At 40.4% G+C, this 25,729-nt stretch overlaps 2 protein-coding genes and 1 pseudogene across 4 annotated transcripts in view; 1 reads left to right on the top strand and 2 right to left on the bottom strand.

Moving 5' to 3' along the window:
* Window positions 1-24,460, top strand: part of xxylt1 (xyloside xylosyltransferase 1) — a 41,059-nt gene extending 16,599 nt beyond the window's left edge. For both annotated transcript variants that reach the window (XM_074636232.1, XM_074636233.1), the window contains exons 4-5: window positions 8,023-8,155; window positions 19,623-24,460. In XM_074636232.1, coding sequence (XP_074492333.1) covers window positions 8,023-8,155; window positions 19,623-20,019 — 530 coding nt within the window. In that variant the 3' untranslated portion in view covers window positions 20,020-24,460. The remainder of the gene's footprint in view (window positions 1-8,022; window positions 8,156-19,622) is intronic.
* The window catches only part of bmb (brambleberry), a 401,249-nt gene that overhangs the window by 65,189 nt on the left and 310,331 nt on the right, over window positions 1-25,729 (bottom strand). The gene's annotated exons all lie outside the window — the stretch shown is intronic.
* LOC141768400 (N-acetyllactosaminide beta-1,3-N-acetylglucosaminyltransferase 3 pseudogene) lies at window positions 724-6,647 on the bottom strand (annotated as a pseudogene).

The following is a 25,729-nucleotide window of genomic DNA, read 5'->3' as shown; positions in this document are numbered from 1 at the left end:
TATTGGCAGTTTTACGAAAATTGAAAATTTGCTCCAACGTTTTGGAGTTGAGAAGCTCCCACAATCTGGCACGACAGCGAGCTTACACCTGTGGGGATTATCAGCTAGCCAGTCAGACAGGCACACTAGCAGAACCCGCTGTCTCAAGAGACCGTCTCGTAGACAGGAGGCTTTTATTTCCCTGTTGATGTTTGTAAGATAGATAACAAGGAGACTTTAGCAGGATCTATGTAGACGGAGAACTAACGGGGCACCATCGTGAAACCATGATTTTGGTTTCTGAGTTTTTCCCAAAGGCAAACACCGGACAAGTGATACAGAGCAGATATGTATGCTGTTGCAAGGAAAAAACAAACAAACATGCAATTTCATTTCAGTTTGAGTTTCAATTTATGTGCTTTGATTCAGTTTGTAGTCAGCAAGTATTGCAGAATAGTACCAGCCCTAGTCACAAAACTAACACAACATCAAGTTGACAAGAGTTATGTAAATATGTAATACACAAAAGATACTCTCCCACACTCCGAATGAAAAAATAAAATGATTGGACTGTGCGTCGGACACCCACTTAGAGCTGCAGCAGAACAGTGGTATTATTCAAACTTTTCCTCATGATAGAATGAAGAGGGCCATGCATGATTTAATAAGCAAAATACCCAAAAGCTCCTTCACCACTTGAAAGCCTCTTCCCTTGTTTCTGAGAGATCACATTTCAGGTCGGGGTCATGTAATCTTTGCCACATAAAAAAACATGTTAGCTGACTGGAAACCGTGTACCAGGAGCTCTTCTTTAAAATAACAAGGATCATATTCATCTAGCTTGCTGGAGGGAATGCGCCAAGCATGTGTATGCACACCCAAATGGGAAGTGGGACTTAATTCTGCTTTGGCCAGGCACATCCCCATGTAAGCATCATCAATGGGAATAATACTAATGGTCTTGGGACATATTGTATATGACCGAAGCTGTGTAGCCAGACAGGAGGAACCACCCACCACTACAGTAGGGGGATAATAGTCTGGCTTAAACATCTCCTCTGAAACAAAATGAAGAGATGCTTGCTTCCATCATTATCTTTGAGGCTTTGGAGATACTCAACCATGTTGTCTGTGTTGGCAAAGACGTCATCATCGCCATTTAGCAGCAAGCGAGCGTGCCGACAGTTTATTTCTCTCCATTCGAGGAAGAGTATCTGCTTCAAGGTGAGGTTGTAGAATGAATCTCTGAAGTCCCATTGGAGGATGTCATTTTTTCTCACGTTGCTCCAGTTCGAGGAGTTTGTTCATTCTCTCTCTCTCTCTCCGGGCGAGCATCTGTATTTCCTACGGGGAAGGTCCTTCGAATCAATACACCATTGTGTAACCTCTCTTTAGCCCACGTTTTGCGCAGCACCTCTCGGCGGTCGTAGTTCACAGAGGGCGCTTTTAATAACCAACAGCAGAAAGACGTCCGCAGATTCACTAGCTCCACCACATTTGTCAGGAATTTCCAGCAGCATGTGCGTCATGCGCTGCCTGTTGATGGCGTCACGTTGATACTTGGTAATGATGTGGCTGGAGGATGTGTCTGAGCTGATGAGCCACTTGTCCCGGTTCCGCTTGGTAGTAATGGGCCTGATGAAAATGAGAAGCAGTATCCTGAAGTGTTCCAAGTGTGCGCTGTGACGTGCGCCATGAGTGTGACCAGTCGCAATGCAGATACGGAGCAGGGAGAAACAAATGATGATGCCACAGAATTGTTTGTATTATCTTTGTCTAACACTCCTTCGTCTGTCTCGCATAGTGAGTTGGTGAATGAGCAAAAAGCAGATTCTATACTGGGGGAGCTGTTCCAGTCTGTTCTTCCAGTGGAGGAGGTGAAAAATCGTGCTCACGGTTACTTCATTCAAAACGATGTATTAGTGAGGAAATAGGTGCCACATGATACGGACTCATCAGCCCAGACACGTCCTCCAGCCACATCATTGCCAAGTATCAACGTGACGCCATCAACAGGCAGCGCAGGGCGCACACCGATTCTAACTTCACCGTCAAACAACTCTGAATGGACAGGTCTTTCTTGGAATTTAGATTGACGATGTTTGACACTCTCTTTGGGAGCTCAACCTATTTTTAAAGTCACGGACCTTGGCGAGGTATGCGCTCTCCGAGTGCCATTCTAGTTTAATTTGTTTCCTCTTTATATTCCTAGAAGCATTTTCGAACTGGTGCCTGTGACTACGCGACATTGTTTACTTCAAACAGCAGTAGACAGTTTATTATTGCAGCAGGAAACACAACTTTTGAATACATAACAAGGGTGAAAATGAATTTCAAAGGATCCCGTCCTTTGAAAGAGGCAAGGTGTTTTCCAGCAGATGTTGGTGAAAGCAGCCAACAGTGACCCTTACAAATAGGCCATAAGTGCTCACAACAAGACTGCTATTAGGACTTAATGAGATTGACCCACTTTCCTCCTGAAAAAAATGTGATGTTAGATAACAGTGTGTCTGTTGTTTTGTTGCTGTTGAGGTTTACTTTGATCTGAGCAGAGCCTCAGGCGAGCTCTAAGCCACCTATATAACATTATTCCTGCAATAAATGTACAACTATGACGTAACTGGCCAACATTTGATTTTAACCCCCTTTATTTTTACGTATCCATTTCGTTCGTCTATGTTCTTCAATCTTACAAGACCTAGAATTCAGCAGAGATGTGCCATCATTAAGGATGTCTGAGATTTCTTAATGCTACTGGGAGGAGACGGAGAGTGAATCCAGGTGAAAGTCAGTTTAAACAACCAACTCCTTTGAAAAAAATCTGCTATTTTTCAGTGAAAATCGCCAAAAACAGAAAACAATGAGCCATAACTATATTTTTACCTACGAATAGTCAACTATGACTTCTCACATTTCTATATAAAATAGCTGACTAACTTAAAAATGTATTGATACCAAAGCTGACACCTCTAAAATATTGTTACGTAGTTGCACGAGCGATTGAAATACACATACAAATTGAATTCATGTTTGATTTATGTGTACACTGGCTGCATTGAAGTTGTTATACGTGTGTTGATCTCTGGTAAACTCAACAGTTCAACTTTAAGCTTTAGGTTAAAGAGGTTGAAAATATATAGAAGCTAAAGCCCAACATTACAGATTACAGATCACAGTGTAAAAGTGAGGAGAGAGATAGACATTTTTGTTTAAGAGTAAAATCATTTTTTGTTTAACCAGAAACAACAGCTACATTACTCTCGCCAAATACACCAGACTCCATTGACAAAAACAGTAATTTTCCGTGTCGTAAAACACACTTCATTCAAAGTCGACAGAAACAAAATAAAACTCGCCAAACCCATCTTGGTTAGTCTTTCCACTGTTTCAACAATCACCAACTCTGGTTTGATCAGAATAAACCCTTAATTCCCCGTGTTAGATGGAAAATATTCTGGCTCTACAGCTGTTTTCCCTCTCGCGATATTTTCACACCTAACGCTGAGAGGAAATGAAGGAAGAGAGAGAGATTGTGGGATAAGAAGAAGATGCAAATAAGTGAAATACACATTCCGTCTTTTTCTTTGTCACTCTCTCGTCTCCACAGGCTCATACGCAGCTTTCTATAAACAAGGAAATCTGTCTAGCCTTAAATACTAATACACTAATTGACAGCTACTGCAGTATCTGTCTCGCACAGTTTTCAAGATCATTATTTTCCATTTATGCTTCTGCTTATCATTAAATGTTTTTGTGATGGACATATGCTTTTTTCAAGCAATAGATTTTGTCACTGTGAGCATCATTGCAACTCACAGCACTTTAACCAATAAGCGTACGGGCCATTTTTAGCCTTAAACAAACTTCTTTTTTTTTGTGCCAACAAGTCAGATATCACTCTTGTTATCTGCAGACTATGAAGGCAGACAATTCATAACAGAGGTAGGATTGTCAAAGTTAAATCTGTAGTAGGCGAGTTTGGAGCAAATATGATTAAAGAAAGTTATTTTTATAAAACGGTCGCTATATCCTGACAGTAGTGCATGAAACAGGTAACCTGAAAAAATCATGTGCCTCTGTGTCCTCCGGTGCTCCTAACGGCATCTGCAGGATTTCACAGACCGGAGGAAAACAAGCAGTAAGAGCTGATCTGAGGTCTGCTGTCTATGAGAGCCGGCTGTCAATCACTCGCGAACTCTGACCAAACGGTCAAACTAGGCAGCGCTGATCAAATATGAATCAATATTATGTTACTGTAATGCCTATTTCTTGTTTCAAATGTTTTCAGAATCATCTTGTAGTGTACGGTTTAGCTGTAAAATTAGAAAGTTTGTGACGCCACCGCCATTGTGAAATCTGGTGAAGGAACGCCAAGTTCCGGTCACATGAGCTAGATTTTTAAAGCCTGAAAACAGAGCCATGAGGAGGTGCAGAAGTCTTGTTATCTCTCAGAACACTTGAATTACAATATGCTGAAAGGTTATTATGCAATTTTTGCCCAATGATGCCAAAAATATTCTGCCTACTGCAACTTTAACATGATAATGCGTTAATGCAAATTCGTTTTAACGCCACTAATTTTTTTAACTTGCGATATTTAGGTTGTAGTGAGCTCAGTTTTAAAGCTAGAGTGAAGATACTAGCATCCTATGAAACTAAAAAACCTAAGAAATCAATTGGTAGAAACCATGTCATAATAAGGCTAAATAACGCTCTAAACAGTCATGCCCACTTTATGATAATCACATGCAGTTTGGGGGCAAGTCATAGTCAAGTCAGCACACTGACACACTGACAGCTGTTGTTGCCTGTTGGGCTGCAGTTTGCCATGTTATGATTTGAGCATATTTTTTATGCTAAATGCAGTACCTGTGAGGGTTTCTGGACAATATTTGTCATTGTATCGTGTTGTTAATTGTTTCTAACAATAAATATATACATACATTTGCATAAAGCAAGCATATTTTCCCACTCCCATGTTGATAAGAGTATTAAATACTTGACAAATCTCCCTTTAAGGTGCATTTTGAACAGTTAAAAATGTCCCATTAATTTAATTTAGTTAATCGTGATTAACTATGGACAGTCATGCGATTAATCACTATTAAATATTTTAATCGATTGACAGCCCTAATTATAATTATAACTACTTTAATCACGTCAAAACAAAACATGTTAGTGATGTAGCGAATGAGCATGAGAATTGTTCAAGATGTACTTAATCTCAGACACAGGCAGCTTTGGTTGCAGTGTAAAAATAACGACCACAATGCAGACATGGTTGCCTAAGTCATTGACTAGTTACTGTTCTTATGACAAGAAAATCTATCAGTAGAAGAACTTTTATACACAACATAATTATGCATCTATGGAAGACATGCTGCCCATTCATACTGTTGAGAGTGATGGCTTTAAGGCAGTGGTGAAAACACAAAATTTATGACGTGAGAAAGTGCAGCAAGCAGCACCAGTCTCACCTCGTTATTGAAATCATAATCTGCCGTGATCAAACACTGCCATACTTTCACCTTCACAGGACTTTGTGTTGAGTCATTGATCTAACATCAAACCATTCACATCACAGTGTTGTAACAACTTCAGGCCCTCTTCCTGTTATTCTACCACTAGTTAAGCCACGTACAAACAAACAGCGTTGACCACTCGGAGATTACTCGTCCTAGCCCCTCTCTGTTGCTACAGTACATGAAGGCATTGTGATGGCAGCTTCCTTGTTTGGAGAGCACAGAAAACCGGTCGCTGCCGCACTGCTGAGTCTTCTTTTTCCATCACTTGTTTCAACAGAAACCGTCACCCAAATATCTCTGCAGTACAAACTTGTAGTCCAGCTACGATCTTCCTATAGCTACATGTATACCCTTTATTGTTTTGCATTTCGGTTGGCTTTGTTGAGGCCAAATTTGTGATTTTTTTTGCTTTCCAAAATTAGGTTGTTTTGTCTATGATGTTTGGCCACTTTTGAGCACAGTCCTCTATTGGACTCATTTCTATTTTTACCACAATAGAATAAGATTAGGATGGATAATTTGATGATTAAACTGTCGATTATCATTTTTTTCCCCCCACATTATATATAAAACTTGCATCTTCCACAATAGCTGATTGACAACGTGGTACATTTAAATTACTTTGAAACATCTGGAGTTTTAAGTTGATTAATTTCTTAACAGTCTCTAGAATCTCAGGATCCACTATTTTTTAGCTCGACAAACAAAATTATAGAAGCAAGACGTAATTGCTGTATTGTTTTCTAATCATTGTAAAGCATCATTAATGTACATTACAAAACCGAAGTAGATAAACAGTACAGCATAAAGATGAGATATGGATGAGACGTTAGCATCAAGATTAGTTGAGCAAACCGACAGCTTGTAAGCTGATAATGAAGGTGAAATTCAATTGCTCTGCCTTGTTTACACATAAACTTAACTAGTTAGTAATTACATTTATTTTCCAAGTGTAGCCTCTTTATTTTCCTTCTAATAAATATCTCTTGTTTATATATTGGATGAATGATGCAACGCATTTTCCCCTCTGTATTATAGTACACACTTTTTGCAGCCGGAATTATAAATAGCTTACAAGTCCTCCACTTGCTGGTTGCTGGATCTCAACAAGGCTTTGAAGAACTGAAACAGATCTGAAATCATGTTGAATGGAGCTCTGAAGGCCCCATGATGCAGACAACCCAAGCAGCTCATTATTTTTAAGTACTCTCATCTTTTAAGTCCTTCAGCACCAGTTGTACCAATTCTGCAGTTGTCAAACCAACCTCCTGCCAATGAATGTTTACTGCCCTCAAACTAGAGGCCGTCATCTTTGACAGTTTGTCCTAAGCTGACAAGTGTTTTCATCAGTTCAATAATCATGTTGTGCCCCTGGCACACCATTCCTGAGTATTCCCCATCCTTTCATCACCATGCCTACCAGCAAAACATAGGAAGCTGAAACAATGAACAGATGAGGGCCTGAATATCCTGGATACCATTTCATCCACAAACAACTGTGTTAATCATTTACTGTATGTTCGTCACAACTGACAAACGTGCACTTTTTAATCAAGCGTCATGCTCAACTCTCTAGACATTTCATGTAATTTACTTTGTTTAGATCAATAGTAATATTACAGAAAGCAAAAACACCACCGCAGAGCAACCATTTGATTTTGTTGAGCTTGTCAAGAGTGTAATCTGCTCCTATTACCTCTCACTGTGTATTCCTGGAAGGACCCTTAGAATTGATTAGGCAGGCAGTCTGTCACTTGATGAAAATCAACCTACGTGCACAGTTGACCCAAAAGAATTATCCCATTTCCTGGGATAATTTTAACTAGAATTACCACCTCACGGTTATATGCCTCCACCAACCAGTCAAGTTGCAGCTTACATCCATGTCTCTCCAAAATGTCCTTACTTCATTATTTTATCCTGTTAGACATTTGTGTTGAAATTGTCATAATTAGCATGTGAATTATTGAGTTATGGTCACATTGACCTTTGTCCTTTGACCACTGAAATAATCAGTTCATCCTTGAGTCCAAGTTGACGTTTGTGCCAAAGTTGAAGAAATTCCCTCCAGGCGTTCCTGAGATATGGCATTCACGAGAATGGGATGGACGTGAGGTCAAAGTGACCTTTGACCACCAAAATTGAATCAGTTCATCCTCGAGTCAAATTTAATCAATTCATCCATGTGTCCCCTTTGTCCAAGTGGACCTTTCTGCCAAATTTGAAGAAATTCCCTCAAGGCGTTTCTGAGATATTGCGATCACGAGAATGGGCCCGACGAACAACCCGAAAACATAATGCCTCTGGCCAGAGGCCGTCACCAGCGCAAAGGCATAGAAATAAACTCATTTTGTCATTTATCAAACTTGGTTAAATATAAATGATTCATTATCCACTGACATGGAGCAGACATAGGTCGCTTCTTCTTTGCCAAACAGCAATCAGTTTACACATTTAGAATAATCTTGGAGGATTCTTTCACAGTTTGCCTTACTAATGTGTTGTGCTCTTCTTTCAGGTCTGACGCGCATAGTGCAGCTTGACCTGGACCTGAAATACAGGACCAACATCAGGGACCTTTTCCAGGAATTTGACCAGTTTCCTCCGGGAGCGGTAATAGGCATCGCCAGAGAGATGCAGCCAGTCTACAGGTAGGCAGTGCGGCACAACACATCAGATATTAGTGATGTCAAATTGTCAAGGCCATACAAAAAAAACGATGTGGTAAAAATGTGTTCAACCAGAAGTCTGTAGACACAAGTTCAGTTTTGAATAAATGGATCCCTGGTCTTAGATGGAGAGAAATGAAATAGACAATGTCCCTAAAGTCCAACACTTGGCTGTTATGCATTCATTTAATCAATTTCCACTGCTCATGTCCTAGTGCAGTGGCCAAGCTTCAATGCTTTGTGAGTAGAGACTGGAATGTATCCAAAGCATGGACTATCAAAAACTGTTATGTACCGGAAATTGAATGCTTGGCCAGACCCTTAGTCATGTTTTCTTAATCTTTGGACAGATATTTCCTGATTTAATAAATAAATTAAACAGCCAGATTGAAACATAGACTGATATTTCTTGTTCTGATCTTCCCTATGAGCTGGTCCATGCCTATTATTGCTCAAAATATCATCAAACTGTTTAGCAAAGTATATTTTTCAATGCTGACATGCTATATTTATGCATGGAATTGGTGAGAGCAGTCACATTAGCAATATCCTTTTCATCTCTTTCCCACTAATGGAATAAAAGCCACTTTACTAATCTCACTCACTCTCGCTGACCCCAGATGGATTTTAGTTTCTAAGGGCCTCACTTGCACATTCACAGTTATTTTCTCTCACAGTTTTCTAAGTGAGAAAGAACATCAGAAGTCTCTCATACAGAATTCACAAGAACCTCAGCAGTGTTACCAGTCTGTCATTTCCCAACTGCAGGCAGAAATTAAAAAGATGTCATGCATCATTTAACAGAGACAAAGTGGCCTTTCTAATGATCCATGTCATGATTGTCAGTCCAGGATTTTCATGATAAATCTAATGCAATCTAAAACATTTAAAATATGTTTCAATAATGGTAAATTTTAAAATCAAAACTGGGATACCAATGGGGAAGTAAAATCCGTATATCATGCTTCAGCGTTGTCACACCTGAATCATCTTAATGCGCTTCAATTTCTGCATAATGTTCGACAGAGTATGCTGATGTGTTGCTAATGTGCTGCTTTCACAATGCAACAGCCTGGATTTTGAATGAAGCCTGAAGTTCTGCTGTCTTCTGAAAAATAAAAACATTGACGTTGTTGTCCCCCCCCATTAATTATGAGACAATTGTTTCCATCATTCAAAATCAACCAGCCACAAACTGCTGAAAACCATCCTTTTACCGCTGTGGTCTGTGATGGCAGACATTAAGTCACAGCTGCAAGATAGTGCAACACTGACAGTATGATGTGATGTTTTCATGAATACGCTATTTTAAGTCCTTCATGTCAGATAAATAATTGAGGATTTGGCAGAATGTAAGCAGATAGGCGCCCCTTGTCGGGAAATGTTTTGTTCTCATCCTGTGATTCAGAAATGTCTCCTGTCTCTTTGTTAGTCCTGTCTGGAGTAAATAAACAATCTGCTCATCGCCAGAACCGACAAACACACTGATATGATCCATATAACCTTCTCTAACTGGCTGTATTATTTGCCCTACAAGTCATTGGGAACTTGGCACCTATCAGAATCAGAATCAGAATCAGAATCAGAATCAGAATGGTGTTTATTGCCAGGTGTAAGAGGTATACACTAGGAATTTTCTTTGGCATTTTTGGTGCGAGACAAACAGTACAATATAATAACAAAAGAATGGATAAAAACAAAAGAATAGATAAAAGAATAGATAAAAACGTTAGAATAAAATAATAAAAATGTACAATTTACAAATTACTATCAAGTAAACTTTAAACCCACTCTGACTGTAGGTTACGGCACCCCATGGTGGCACTGCAGAGCTCGGGACTTAACTCCCCCCTCCTCTCATCCTCAGCCCTGCACACCAGCCCCTCAGACCATTGTTTTTATCCTGGATAAACACAGCTCATACCTTAGCAATGTGCACACTGGAGGGATGTGTGGGAAAGAGTCACAACAAGTATTGGAAGTTAGCATCAAAAGCTTAGTTGGATTGAAAGTTTGGCCTATTTTGTTGACTGGGAATTTTAGTTCCTACAGTTGAGATAAACTTGTAATTCTGTTGGCACACTCAAGTGTTTTCTTGTCAGTTGTTGAGTAAGAAGTTTTGGAAATGGGAACACACATCAACTTTTCTTACTATCTGTCCAACTTAACACCTCCTATCCGCCAGTTTTTCTTTCTCATATTGACTTTTGTTCAGAAGCGTGATTTACTGTATGGCTGGTTCAGACTACACAATATCAGCCCGATTATAGCCCGACACGGCCGTCGTAGGGTGTAAGCTCGCGACAATCGATTGTTTTATCTTGTGAGGTGTGTCATGGTAGACGACAACCAATGCCGTGTCTGGGAAGCATCACGACGTCCCGACAGAAAGTCTAGCATGTTTGATTTTTTATTATATTTTTTTTGCCTTACGCGACCTGCTCCGTCATGGCCGTGACTTTGACCAATAGGAGCACAGAGCGATCTGCTGTAACTGCAACTGTAAACAATGGCGAAGCGAAAAAGAGGAACGATGTTGGTGCTGTGAGGTGGAATTGTGAAATGGAGGAAAGATTTGTGGAGCTATGGCAACAACATCCCAGCCTTTTTTGATGTATCCTCAAGAGACTACCACAAAGAAAAACGCTGGTGTGATATAGAGGCACTTTAGCAACCCGGGAAGAGCGACAGTCGCTGATCCAAATTTATGTAGTGGCCAAATGGCGGTACTACAACTTCTGTGTCCATCACGTGATGCCATCGGGCCCAAAAAGACTTCTTCCCCATAGACTTACATTGGAAAAGAGACATCTGTAACTCGGCGGATAATTTTTTTTGAGGTGAATCAACTGCTCAGTATGAACACTTGAAAAGCCCTTATTTAAATCATCAGGTTCTAAAAGTTGTAAAATGCACTAATAGCTGAATCCAGAGTTATTTCCCTTCCTCCGGTCATGTGAATGAGACCCAGACCGGGGCTGGAGCGAGGGCTGGGAGGCGGAGTTAACAAGCCGTGACAACAGCATGACATTGCGACCGCGTAACTGAGCCATGTGACCAATGGATGCGGAAGATCGCCGGAAGATCCGGGTACTTTTCCAGTTGGAAGTCGAGCCATTTTGGCATCATGCACCACTGAGCTTTTACTGAACTTTCATAGGAATGAACGGGGCCCCACCTCCAACGCTGTATCCAGTTCTCTTAATACATCCATGGTAGGCTACTGCCATTAGCATCAAGCTTCTTTCCTGATGACATCACGTACGTCGTTAAAGACGACCAGCGATGGCATGTCATTTCTCTCTCTGTCATGTCTCTCGGCCAAATCACAAAAATAATTTATGACTCTCAATCGCCTAATCTGACAAAGTGAATAACTGACAAAAATACTGTGTAGTCTGAACCAGGCATAAGATAATGAAACCACTCAATAATGAAACCACTCAATAATAACACGCGTTGTGTGTGTGTGTCTGTGTTTTTGTGTGTGCGTGTGCGTGTGCGTGTGCGTGTGTGCGTAAACAAGGGACTCTGACTTTCAAGCTCTTTGTTCTTCAGCATTTTTCCATCCCTCTCCAAGACAGTAAAATAAACATGCCTGCTTCGTTTAGACTACTTCACTGTTTTCCATCCAGCCACAGCATCAAAACAGGACGTGTGTGTGTGTGTGTGTGTGTGTGTGTGTGTGCGCATGAGACAAGGTCAGGTGGGAGGTTTCATTTAGCAGCTGCTTGCTGGGATAAACATACAGCCAGGTGGTTTCCTCCGGGGCTTTAAAAACTGTATGTGAATGAAACAACGAATCAGAACATTGGATTTGAATTAGAAGGCATATTAAGATAATAACTCACAGCATCCTTATATTTCAGTATCTTCTGTGCATGTTAATGTGTGTAAGTTTTCCTAATACAACCTTTTATATAACCCATATTATTATAATCAATATTATATAAAATATTAACCCATTTGCGCAAAAGTCTTGAAATCTGATACAGCCATAATTTTGGAAAAATTAGGAAAAACTCTTTATTAAATGTCTTCCATTGGGTTTTTTACACTGCATGTGTGTATATATATTTGATATACAACTTATTATGAGTTCATAGATACCAAATACTTGATTGTGCTCCTTGTAGTTTCTGAGATGCATTTTCTTATCAGCTTATATTTAGTCTTTGGGCCTATGGGACTACTGTTTTGTTTATGTAGAAATGCCATATAATAAGTAGTAAAAATGTAGGTATTATTATTATTCTAGGATATATCTACCATTTCTAAAAAATAAATTAAAAAAAACATGATCAGGACACGCCTAATAATATATAACTATATTAGAGCGTCTTTTCCCCCTGAACAACATGGTTGTCATGGTGTAAACAGTTGGGAAATAAGTGTCATCAGTGGAAAGTAGTATTTGTGGGAGACAGTAAAGCTTAGTCTGCAATGATACCGCAAATGTTGGTGACTCCAGTTGGCACCAGTTGGCATCTCCAAACAGATCTGTATCTCTGCCCTGCCACTGCCCTGGCTCAATGGGTTACTAACCCTGCTAATGTTGTTCCTGTGGGCCCGGACACACTCATTTAAAAACACATGCCAACATAGCAGGAGATCGTGCCTCTTAGCATGCACAGCCTCACTGGTTGAAATTTAAGGGAGGTTAACAAAACTTTCACACACACTGTCACGACTGGATCGCTGTCTTTGTAGACCAGTATAGGTTTGTATGAACGCGTACAGTGTTCAGAGTTCAGAGTTTTGAAGCACATTCCAGGAACAGCAATTGATTTTTCATCTCTTTTGTTTTTTTTAAATTAAAAGGAAATTTAAAATGTCGACAGCAGTTGGGGATTTACGTCACTGAGACTCTCAAGGATATTGCTTTCCACCCAGTCAGTGGTGGTCTTTTTTTTTTGTTGCTCAAACTGTGCTGGATGGTCATGTCAGGTGCAATTTCCGGATACAAGTCCAAGAGTTCCATGCAAAATAAAATGTTTATTGACTGGGGGGTTGAGCAACATCAACAGTATAACATGCCTTGACTTGTTTTCCTGAAAATTACATTTGAAAAAAGTGGGGGTTATATTATTTTAGACAATTGCATTCGAAGGAAATAGATTCCTTAACAAGTAAAAATGAGTCAAAAGCATCTCCCAACATCTTTACTGCAAAAGCAAACAAAAAAACGAATCATCTGTCAAACCGGTAAAAATTAGAGGTGTAACAGAATTGAATGATGGGAATCTCAAAAAGACAGCCAAAGAAAATATTTTTTTCTGCTTCTAAGTAGGGGTGTCACGAGAACGGATACTTCGGTACCAAGTCGATGCCAAAATTCTGAAAATGTGACGCTACAGTACCACAGGTACTCAAGACTAACAGCGTCACATCATCTCGTGGACGATAGAAAATGTGTTTGGGACGCAGTAAACTAACTACCCTATTTTTTCACTCATAATGCTACATTGTGAACAACAAATCCGTGTTGAAATCGGTAGGACGAGCTCTGTGCTCTCTGGCCCTACCGACTTCAACACGGGAGGTGCCATTGATGTACATTATGATGCGTTCAGGCCATATTCAGTAAAAATGAATTGTATTAGGTGAAGGTACATTCTAACATTATCATGACGTGTTCAAATGTAATCTTGTAAAATGTAGTTTTTAGTGAGAAACTTGAATAAATCCAGTTGTTGTTTTCACAGCAATATAAAATAGATGATAGAGAGGCAATTATGACGTATTTAACTTCCTAACAAAAAACAGTAAAATGCAAATGGTAATAAAGGAGTGTATGTTGAAGTACACAGGATTTAGAGTTTTACTTTTGTTTTTTACTGTGGTATCGAATTGGTATTGAGAATTGTGGAACTACTAAATTTCTGGTATCGTGACATTCCTACTTCTAAGAGCCTTATGGGAGAGAATATGTGGCTGAGAGATGAACTAGACAAATGTGGGATGTACATAATGCTTGAATGGATGTAGTTCATGTTTCAAATTATAATCAGGGTTGTCTTTTATTCCGAGCAATAGGAGAATCTGCTGGAAATGCACTGAAGAAAACTCGGTCTGTGCTGCACCCCAAAACACACCAGTAATGTTACACTGTCAGTATATTAAGTGTTTTCTTTAGAAGATAATATTTAATATAATATTTCAATTTTCACACTTGGTATTAGCGATGCATTGTGTGCAATCCTGTCACCTGAAGTGTTTTCCTGTGTTGAGTGGAGAAGGCTCTCAGCTCCCACACTGTCTGGTGCTAATGGACAGAGCATTATGCAGGAGAATGCACCCTGCCACCGAAAAGTTCATTATTAAAAAATATTGGCCTATGTATTTTCCCTGCAGCTGCATTTGTAATGTAAAAATCCCCAAAAACCCTCTCACATAAGTGTCACAGTCAAAGCCGCTAACACACACAATGAGAGACATTAGCCAGAAGCAAGTCACTCTCTTCATGCTTCGTGTATTGAGTCTCCGTTGTGTGACACATCCCACGTATTCCCATGTTTCACTCTAAAACAGACTCAAATTCAATGTTGACTGTGAAATATTTAGTTTTGCGATGGCTACGTATCTTGTTTTACAGTCAGACGGCTGTGAGCACTCTCACTGTGACATACTTGTTTGTCTTTGTTCTGTAGTAAATATAATGTTCTTGAAAAGCTACCATCATAATCCTCAATGGACAGGAGGCGTTAAAGGCTAGAATAAACCTTGTGTTATGCTACGCAACTTGCGTTTTTTAGGTTGTAGCGGGCTAAGTTTAATAGCTTGAGTGAAGATGCTGGCATCATATGAAACTATAAAACCTAAGGAATCCATTGGTACCAACCATGTCATACTAGTTTGCAAAGGAGGCTAAATAATGCTCCAAACTTACGCTATATTTTGGCGAAGAAAAACTGGCATGACCATTTTCAAAGGGGTCCCCTTGACCTCTGACCTCAAGATATGTGAATGAAAATGGGTTCTATGGGTACCCACGAGTCTCCCCTTTACAGATATGCCCACTTTATGATAATCACATGCAGTTTGGGGCAAGTCATAGTCAAGTCAGCACACTGACACACTGACAGCTGTTGTTGCCTGTTGGGCTGCAGTTTGCCATGTTATGATTTGAGCATATTTTTATGCCAGGGTTTCTGGACAAAATTTGCCCACTCCCATGTTGATAAGAGTATTAAATACTTGACAAATCTCCCTTTAAATTACATTTTGAAAAGATAAAAAATGTGCGTTTAATTTTCAATTAATCACGATTAATTAGATACTATCCTGCGATTAATCACAATTAAATATTTTAATCGACTGACAGCCCTAATTACAGTATAAGGTATTCAATAGATGATTTGTGCTTTTGATGATTCTGTGAACTTGAATTGTAAATCTGCAGCAGCACTGTAGGCTTTCGTGTTTGAAGGGTCCTCTCACATCAATTAGATCAACCAGAGGGTTTTACGCAGCTTTCAGGAGCAGGCTGTTCCTTGTCCTAAACAACATCGAGGACACATTTGGATGGCATAGCAGCTCAGAATGTCCCCATCTCTAATGTTAACGCTTTTTCATTCTTTCACAAGTGAGACTTCACTTGAAAAGTTGACAGTGAAAATTGGAGGCAGAAGACGAGGAGGAGAGGCACTTGGACACTGATCTCAGCTAAGATGACATATCGATGACTAAATCTTTGACTGAGTCTGATTTGAGTGTACTGTCTGGTACAAAGGAACAGAAACAACTTAAGCTATTGAGACAGAACATAGCTGCATTTTGTACTCGTCCTTCAAATCTCACTACTTATCACAGGCTCCAACAAGAGAAACTGCATCAGAAGAAATGATGTGCAGTTTAACAATTGATTTTTTTTAAAGGATTCATACACTGAAGTTATCCTATGTGTTTCATATGAGCATGCAAGTTATTATGTAATGTTGGCCAAAATATTTCCAGGTTTTTTGTGTCTCAAAATGAGGACGAAAAAAAACAAACGAGGTATTTGATATGAGAGACGGAGAGTTGAGCTAGTAATTGTAAACAGGTGTCTTTGTGCATCAAGCCTGCAGTTCTGTAAATAGTTCCTGATGGAAATATTTCATGCATATTTTATAATTTAAAGAAAATGCAAGTTTATCTGATTCCCTGCTGGGTCAAAATGAAAGAAAATGAAAGTTAATTGGAATTAAATAAAGCTGGTTTTAGGTTTTACATTTAAAATTCAGGTGGAACCTTTTCATTATATCTCACTCAGGGGCTGTGGAGAAAATGTCTAGTCCGATATTAGCTCATCTCAGATATGTCAGTATAGTCAGTACAGTCTGTATATATAAGAAAGGCTGATAAGAAACAAGAAAATGCAGAACAGAAATGCCACAGATACGTTTTTAGATCATTTATAAACAGTGTCGCCATTACATAGTTTATTCTAGTTAAATTTATTGAAGAAATAGTGTGAGATTTTGGGAAATACACTTATTGACTTTCTTGCTGAGAGTTAGATGAGAAGGTTGATACCAAACATCTTATGACGCTTTAGCTGTAAAATGAGAAAGTTTGTGACCCGGCAGCCATGTTGAGATCAGTTGAGGAAATACCAAGCACCGCCCACCAGCCGGAGCAAACTTTCTCATTTTACAGCTAAACAGTACACTACAAGATGTTTCTGAAAATATGTGAAGTGAGAAATAGGCATTACAGTAACATAATATTGATTAATATTTGATCAGCGCTGCCGAGTTTGACCGTTTGATCAGTTTGATCTCCGTTAAATGAACAGCCAATAGGAACGCTCTCTCTCAATGAAATGATCTGTGATTGGCCAAAGTCTCCCATCACGGGCTAGATTTTTTAAAGCCTGAAAACAGAGCCATGAGGAGGTGCAGAAGTCTAGTTTTCTCTCAGAGCACTTGAATTACAATATACTGAAAGGTTATTATGGAATTTTTGCCCAATGATGCCAAAAACATTCTGCCTACTGCAGGTTTAATTGCTAACCACAAGAACCTGTTGCATATTCCTCTGTTAACTCCAGCTTTACTGTCCGTCATGTCTCATAACCACTACGCTGTCAGTCAGTTTTATATTATGGCCACCATGACACTTAAAACAAATGCAGTTTGTTCCACTTTATGTCAAAAAAGCAGAATGGAAAAGTCTTTGAATGTGCCCTTACTGACTTACTCACCCTGTAAATGTGTCTCAGGGCACGTAGACCCAGTGTACGTCTTAAAAAAGATAAACGCTCTACAGAGGCCTCAAGTCCCCAGCTACCAAACCAACAGATTGTAAAAAAACTGTGTGGACAAGCTACAGCTGCTGAATATAGGTCAGTAATAATATCAAAGAGTGACTCAGAGAATCTGCTGCTCCCACTAGATTTGATCAAGCTGCACGGAGAGAGAGAGAGGTACCCTCGACAATATGAATCATTACTATTCTACACAATTTTCCCCACGTGCGTTTATCTGCATCAACGGAGCAGGCAGAGCTCAGCTGATTTTATTAACGTAACTTTAATTGTGATTTGGTAATTATTTTTTTTTACAAAACTGACCGTCCTGCACCCGCTTAGTCTGTCCTCTGTCCCCATGAGTTTTAAACCAACACACTTCTCCATTAATATTTAATCTACAGTAGGTTTCCTCAGGCTTGGCCAGCGCTAAGAATAATTTCAATTCTGTAGAGAGTGTGTGCGTGTACACGTCCGTGCAATAAAGAGTACGTTCCATACTCCAAACACTTCACTTCAACAAAAAATAAAACCGTACACCCACAGCACAGAAACAAGTGGTCTCCATAGACTTGATATTAAAACCACAGCAACATGAAAGTGCCGTTGTGAGAAAATGACGGGCTGTAGACGGGACTCTATGTTTCTTCCTGCTTTTCTTATTTGTCCCACTTGGGGTTTGTCTGTACCTCCTGAGAGATAAGATAAATAACTCATACATACTCATACATCAGGGGTTGAATAGGCAAACAAACACTTTAAAGAGGGGAATATTCTCTTTTTCTGGATGCAGAAGAACTCTTCCAGCTTAGGTCAACTGAACCCTCACTTCCCTCTTCTCACAACTCTCCTTCTGACAAGTGCAGCTCCTCTCCCGTAGCTCAGTGCACTTTGAACATCTGGTCCCGCTTTAGAAACCTCTGTTTGAGGCAAACACATCCCATATATTGTAACTACAAATACAGCAGGACTGTTGCTAGAGCATATGTTAGTCAAGTTTGCCAAAAAATAGTGACCCTTTAGTACACTCTGCATTACATAATAAATGAAATGAAATGAGAAAGTGAGATAATATTAATAAATACCTCTAAAGGTCTTACTTGTGTGTACACAAGTAACGTCTGTGCATACAAATGCTTGTTGAATGAAGCTCTGTGTGTCATTTAGCTACTTAAGAGTTGGTGTGTTGGCAGAACAGGGTGCTGAGTTGGCACAAGCCGCTGGCACTCCAACATGCTCTGACACTCCTGGACCAGCTTTCTTCCTGTTTTTGGCCACAGTGCTGTTTGTTCAGCAAATGTGGACTGAAACAGACTTGACTCTCACTTTTTTTAAATGTGCTACATCCCAAACATAAATACAAGTGAGACATTTCACCGTTGGTGTACAAGTTCCAGACTGTGCAGAGGGATGAGTTCAAATTCAGAAAGATCACCAACACAAAAGGTATTTGTCTTTTATTTGGGCAGAGGTGTCACATGGTTCCTGACTTTTCTGCGACCGCATGTTGTTGTCAGTGAGCCCGAGAGAGAAAAATAACGTTGTAGACAATCAGAAGCCGCTTCTCACCAGTGTGATGCGAACATACGAAAATCTGCATGCGAATTATCCGCATTGCCGTGTTCCATTTTCGTCAATGAGGCTCACTGACTTCCCTCCTAAATAGAGCCCATGTCCACTCCACACAACAAAAACCTATTGAGACATAGAATGTGTAAGGTGCTAATGTTAAATTATTGGACCCCAATTTGATGCCAACATTAACTGTTGTGGCTAGCCCCGTTCAGTGACCAACATATAACATTAACAAGTGTATATCAACTACATTACCATCTTTATCGTATCCCAGCTGTTGGGCGATCTCAAGCCATATAACGTTATTATCCTTTATTTGGTTGTTCCAAAGGCACATTGTTCCAAAATAGTCTGAAGAATGTCCCATTGGACCAAAAAAAAAGCCCATTTGTCCTACAGTCCGTTACCCCGAAAGCAAACGCCCATTGTTCCGAAAATACACACTCTGGTCTGGACTGATATTTTTATGACATCAGTTGGAACAAAGGAACATATTTCCGCATGCACAAATCTGATGATCTGATTTGTACCATGAATGCTGTCTCATGACTGACAGCAAGCCATGCCTCTCTTTTGTGGAGCACTTTATTCTTCGACAGATCACTGTCATCGTCATGTAAACCTCTTTCTGTCTTTCTTCAGACACACCTTCTGGCAGTATCGTAAGGAGAACCCTCAGACCAGAGTAGGTGATCCTCCTCCCGAGGGCCTACCAGGCTTCAACAGCGGCGTGATGTTATTGGACCTTGGTGCTATGAGGGACTCGGCTCTCTACAACCAACTGTTGCAGCCTAGCAATGTGGCCAAACTAGCAGACCAGTATCGCTTCAGGGGCCACCTGGGGGACCAGGACTTCTTCACCATGATCGGCATGGAGCACCCTGAACTGTTTTATTCGCTGGCCTGTGGGTGGAACCGACAGCTGTGCACCTGGTGGAGGGACCACGGTTACGGAGACGTGTTTCAGATGTATTATCGCTGCGATGGACTCGTCTATATCTTCCATGGGAACTGTAACTCCCCGATACCAGATGACTGATGTAGGCACTGGACTGATGCTGGAACTGAAAAGGAGTCTATGACATCTAAAATATAGTTTAAGGAAAATATTTTTCCTGCTTTTTGGAAGGGAGGATTGTGTGGCAGTTTGCTTTCTTGACCACCGAACTGCCGGTGTAGTCACAGACTCTGCCCCCTGCTGGCCAAGGGGCTAGTGAAGGGCCCATCCATACAAAGATACGACCAAATGATGTTCATCGGTGTCAAGGAGCTGCAATAGTTGGGGCGTGTCTCTTCAGGTACAGAGATGATGAAATGATAAAATATGATATACGAAGTTAAGTATGAGTAACAGATCTATTAGTTTGAAGACTTAAGAGTAAAAATAAACTGATTTATGTTACAAAATAATCTACCTAGAACATGTTCTTGCCTGTATTTGATTGGCCAATGCAGTGCCTTGCTGAATGATGAAGAAATCATACGATTTTGTAGATGAATGGATTAGTTGATTTAATCGTCAGATCTGTAAAATTGAGTTTCAACACAAAAGCACCACTTTAAATCTTGTGTTTACCAGATATGTGCTCACAAGGTTCTTAGAAATAAGTTATTAAAATCATAAAAAATTAATAATCGACTAAAGAAATCTTAGTCGACTAAGACCAAAATGACGATTAATCGACTAAGAGGGGGCAGCCCTAGATGTCGCACTGCGTTGCGGAGAAAGTTCAACTTTTTTTTGCAGGGGCCCTGTGCATGGCACCCCGCTGCCTCCACGCTGAAATCATTCAAAGTAAATATGGGGGTTAATGTCAGTATCAATGATGCCTAATACGTCATACATTGTCAATGTCAAGGCATTTTTCTTTTCATTTGCTTATACAATAATTGATCTCAATAAATGTTTATATTTGTTTTGAGGAGAATCTAAAAGACCACTATCCATTACATATTGTTGTGTAAGCGACTGTATTTTTGTATAATGCACAAGGAATTCATATTGCTAACAAATGGTTAGATATTATCTGCAATGAATATAGGGTCAGAAAATATGTTAACCCTGCTGTAGGCAGAATGTTTTTGGCATCATTGAACAAAAAATCCATAATAACCTTTCAGCATATTGTAATTCAAGTATTCTGAGAGAAAACTAGACTTCTGCACCTCCTCATGGCTCTGTTTTCAGGCTTCAAAAAAATCTAGCCCATGACGGAAGACTCACAGGTCATTTCAGAGAGAGAGCGTTCCTATTGGCTGTTCATTCAACGGTCAAACCAGGCAGCGCTGATCAAATATGAATCAATATTCTGTTACTGTAATGCCTATTTCTTGCCGCAAATGTTTTCAGAAACATTTTGTAGTGTACTGTTTAGCTGTAAATTGAAAAAGTTTGCTCTGGCTAGTGGGCAACTTTCCTCAACTGATCTCAACATGGCAACACGGGTAACAAACTTTCTCATTTTACAGCTATTAATCAGCGCTGCCTAGTTTGACCGTTTGATCGGAGTTCGTGAGTGATTGACAGCTGCTTAGAGACGGCAGGCTCTGGTGGAGCCGACGGCAGGCTCTCGAGTGGAGGAGGGGTGGGGGGAGATAATGGTTAACAATGGTGGCTGTTGTTTTTGCCCTGCATTTGCAGTTTAGCTGAGGCCAAACACACGCGTTTCAGAAGGAGTGAAGCGGCCGTGCTGACACTGACCCACTTTTGAGTTTTCTTGCTGTGCTCACTGAACTGCCACTCGGATTCCAAGAAATGTCAACACTCAATACTCATCAGCCAGGATATTGTCTGAGGCGATGCACACTTTAACACACACGCACACACACGCATACACACAGCGAGAGTGAGGCAGCTGAATGGCCTGCACCATCAGTGGAGTCTAAGACACTTGAGAATAAACATTATCTCAAATCAATGCGCTTCCCTTGAATTCTCCTTGAAGCTGGTCAATATTTTTCTGACTCTTTCAGAACAACACTCTTTAGTCTCCAAAGCTCTAAAACACATTGAACCGTTGAACCAGAGTAAATAATGAAATATAACCTCCATTCTCAATTGCTAATTGCACTTTACAAAACACACTTTATGATCGCGGGGTTGTGTTGACTAGACGATGTTTAGATTTATTTTACTGCATTGATTATTATTTGTTTGTTTTTTGTTTTAAAGACTATTCCAGTTTTTGTAGTTTTTGATTGATTTCCTACTCTTTATGCAGCAATTTCTTTCCATTTCTTCGAGTGCATTATGAAGAATTGGTAATCCATCACAGTGAGCACTTTATTTGTATTTTTTATGTCAGTATAATTATGTTGTATTACAGTGGGGCATTTCAAAATTATTCATAGTGGTGCATTTGAGAACCCAGAAAGGATAACTGTCTGCTGAAGAACATTGCATCTGTTAACTATGTTTAAAAATTAAATCAAGAAGTAAAGATACAGACATGGACGCTGTGAAAGAGACTAATGAGTTCGATCTTTCCTTTAATTAAAAATTCAGCTGCCAACTCTCAAATCTGCTGTTATGAGCATCTTTTTATGGAGGCTGAGTGAGTTATCCTCGCTCACGACAACTGCATCAACACGGTGATAAAAAAAACAACAACCATGCAATAAATAATTCAATGTGATGGATTACCTATCTTAAATACATTTAAAGGTTTTCTTTCATAGTACAGTTTAAAGAACTGGAAAAACTGGCAAGAGAGAAAGAAAACGTATGTGGGTGTTTCTGCAACTACGGGCATTTTTAAGTCCCAGTAATGAAAATTTAGATTTATGTTAAAATTTGCAGTGCAGTGCTTGATAAATATATACACAGTGTTATTACCCATCTTGACATAACAAATAATTACTAAATAATGTGATTTAATAAAATGTATGAATCATTTTATGGGTCCAAGCACCACTTTTTCCTTCATGTCTCACAACTCCACAACTGTGGTCTCAATGTTGAGATATTTAAATGAGCTAATTCAATTATAATATGACATTATTTTAAAATTATATATAGACACCGATCAGCCATAACATTAGGACAGGATGGGCACCGCAGCACCATACGCAACAAACCGCGAAGCACTGTGTGTTCTGACACCTTTCTATCAGAACCAGCATTAACGTTTTCAGCAATTTGAGGTTCTCAGCAGGAAACCGGTGGTTTGCCTACTCCGGGTAGGGAATGAGTCCTTACCCCAAGTGAAGGAGTTTAAGTATCTCGGGGTCTTGTTCGCGAGTGAGGGGACGATGGAACGTGAGATTGGTCGGAGAATCGGAGCAGCAGTGGCGGTATTGCATTCGCTTTACCGCACCGTTGTGACGAAAAGAGAGCTGAGCCGGAAGGCAAAGCTCTCGATCTACCGTTCAATCTTCGTTCCTACTCTCACCTATGGTCATGAGGGTTGGGTCATGACCGAAAGAACGAGGTCGCGGGTGCAAGCGGCCGAAATGGGTTTCCTCAGGAGGGTGGCTGGCGTCTCCCTTAGAGATAGGGTAAGAAGCTCAGTCATCCGTGAGGGACTCGGAGTAGAGTCCTTGCTCCTTTGCGTCGAAAGGAGCCAGTTGAGGTGGTTCGGGCATCTAGCACGGATGCCTCCTGGGCGCCTCCCTTGGGAGGTGTTCCAGGCACGACCAGCTGGGAGGAGACCACGGGGAAGACCCAGGACTAGATGGAGAGATTATATCTCTACTCTGGCCTGGGAACGCCTCGGGATCCCCCAGTCAGAGCTGGTTAATGTGGCCCGGGAAAGGGAAGTTTGGGGTCCCCTGCTGGAGCTGTTGCCCCCACGACCCGATCCCGGATAAGCGGTTGAAGATGGATGGATGGATGGATTATTTTAAAATTATATATAGACACCGATCAGCCATAACATTAGGACAGGATGGGCACCGCAGCACCATACGCAACAAACCGCGAAGCACTGTGTGTTCTGACACCTTTCTATCAGAACCAGCATTAACGTTTTCAGCAATTTGAGCTACACTAGCTCTTCTAATGGATCGAACAACACGGGCCAGCCTTCGCTCCTCACGTGCATCAATGAGCCTTATTAGGTCTGACCCTGTTGCCGGTTAACCGTTTTTCCTTCCTTGGACCTTTTTTGGTAGGTCCTGACCACTGCAGACCGGGAACATCCCACAAGAGCTGCAGTTCTGGAGATGCTCTGCCCCCGTCGTCTAGCCATCACGGTTTGGCCCTTGTCAAAGTCGCTCACATCCTTATGCTTGCCCATTTTTTCTAAATCCAACACAAAGTTCAAAGTGTTAACTTGCTGTCTAATATATCCCAGCCATTGCCAGGTGCCATTGTAACGAGATAATCAATGTTATTCACTTCACCTGTCAGTGGTCTTAATGTTATGGCTGATCGGTGTATATACGACCTGTCCAGGGCGTACCCCGCATTTCACAACTTTGAAATGTTGTTCTTTTTGTGTGATCAGCTTTTTAAAATAAATTACAATAATGTCACTCTTTTTTTATGGTGTTATTGTTTTATGTAAACTAATATTGCAGACATAAGTTATGCTTTGTTCTTGTTTCAGTTATTGAACAGCTGACATGAGAGACGACCTTGCTGTGTGGGAGGGAGAGCTGGCAACACATCCTCATGAAAAAGGGTATGCTTTTAGTCACTTAAGGGTTATAATGAGGTGGTAAAAATCAATGTATGTTAATGGAGTGTCCTCGCATTTCTCATTATACAAACTCGTGACGTTGTTCTTGTGTTTCTGCTACACGATAGACGTGACCCATTTCTGTCACTCACATTTGCAGACGCAGGCAGCAAACGCTCCATAGACAGAAAAACAACATCAATCAGCCTTGACCCTTGAATGTGCTGACATTAAAATTACCCAATTTACACCTGAAGCTAAAATGAATCTTGTATCAAGATATGCTGGAATATAATTATATTTTCTTTCTCTGCAATGAAATCAGTTTGCTCTTTTGAAAAAATGTGTTGATTTACATGTACAACAGGTACTATAATGTAGACCAGGGGTTCTCAAACACGGGAGAACATTTTCCAAAGACCCCCTCATAATCGTAACACCGATTAAGCATTGTGCATACATTCGTACTCTTAGACGCCATTGGTGGCTATTTTTGGTCTGAGTTATTGTGAAATTTTGCACATGCATAAGCCAAAATGCCAAGACTTATCTGTGTTTGCATGGATATTTAGACATTTTAGCAGCAGCAGCAGCAATGTTTCAACTATTCATCCCATATTGCAAAAACAGACTGCGCCATCAACAACGTAGCGTTTTACATTTTGAAGCCCCAGTGTCTGGCCTCACATTACAGCTTCTACACTGATGAAGTTATACTAGGTTGGGCATAATAACCCTGGGCTATGTAGCCCATCATCAGTGTGCAATGATTTCTAAGAATCCCTCAGCCTGGTTTGTTCATCGACAAACACTTTAAGCACATTTACCTTCAGGGCGAGCAGCAGAAACAGCAGGCTGGTATAGATTTGATACAGCGGCAGCATTGATGTCTTATCCAAGAACCACAAACAGCTCAATGTAGAGCTCAGTGAGACTCGGAGTGTTGACAGTGGAGTGAAGATAAATGCTCTGCAGAATCTATTGCTGCTGTAACAGCTGGTCATAGATGACTCACTAAGTCAGCGCTGCATTCAAAGCCAACAGAAACACCTACAGACATGTACACAGAGAAAACAGCATATGAACTAGTGCAGGCGATTACACTTGTGCGTATGGCAACAAGTCAAA

This window comes from Sebastes fasciatus, chromosome 5, assembly GCF_043250625.1.
Source record: "Sebastes fasciatus isolate fSebFas1 chromosome 5, fSebFas1.pri, whole genome shotgun sequence".
Lineage (NCBI taxonomy): Eukaryota > Metazoa > Chordata > Actinopteri > Perciformes > Sebastidae > Sebastes > Sebastes fasciatus.
This window is presented reverse-complemented; position numbering and strand designations above follow the sequence as displayed.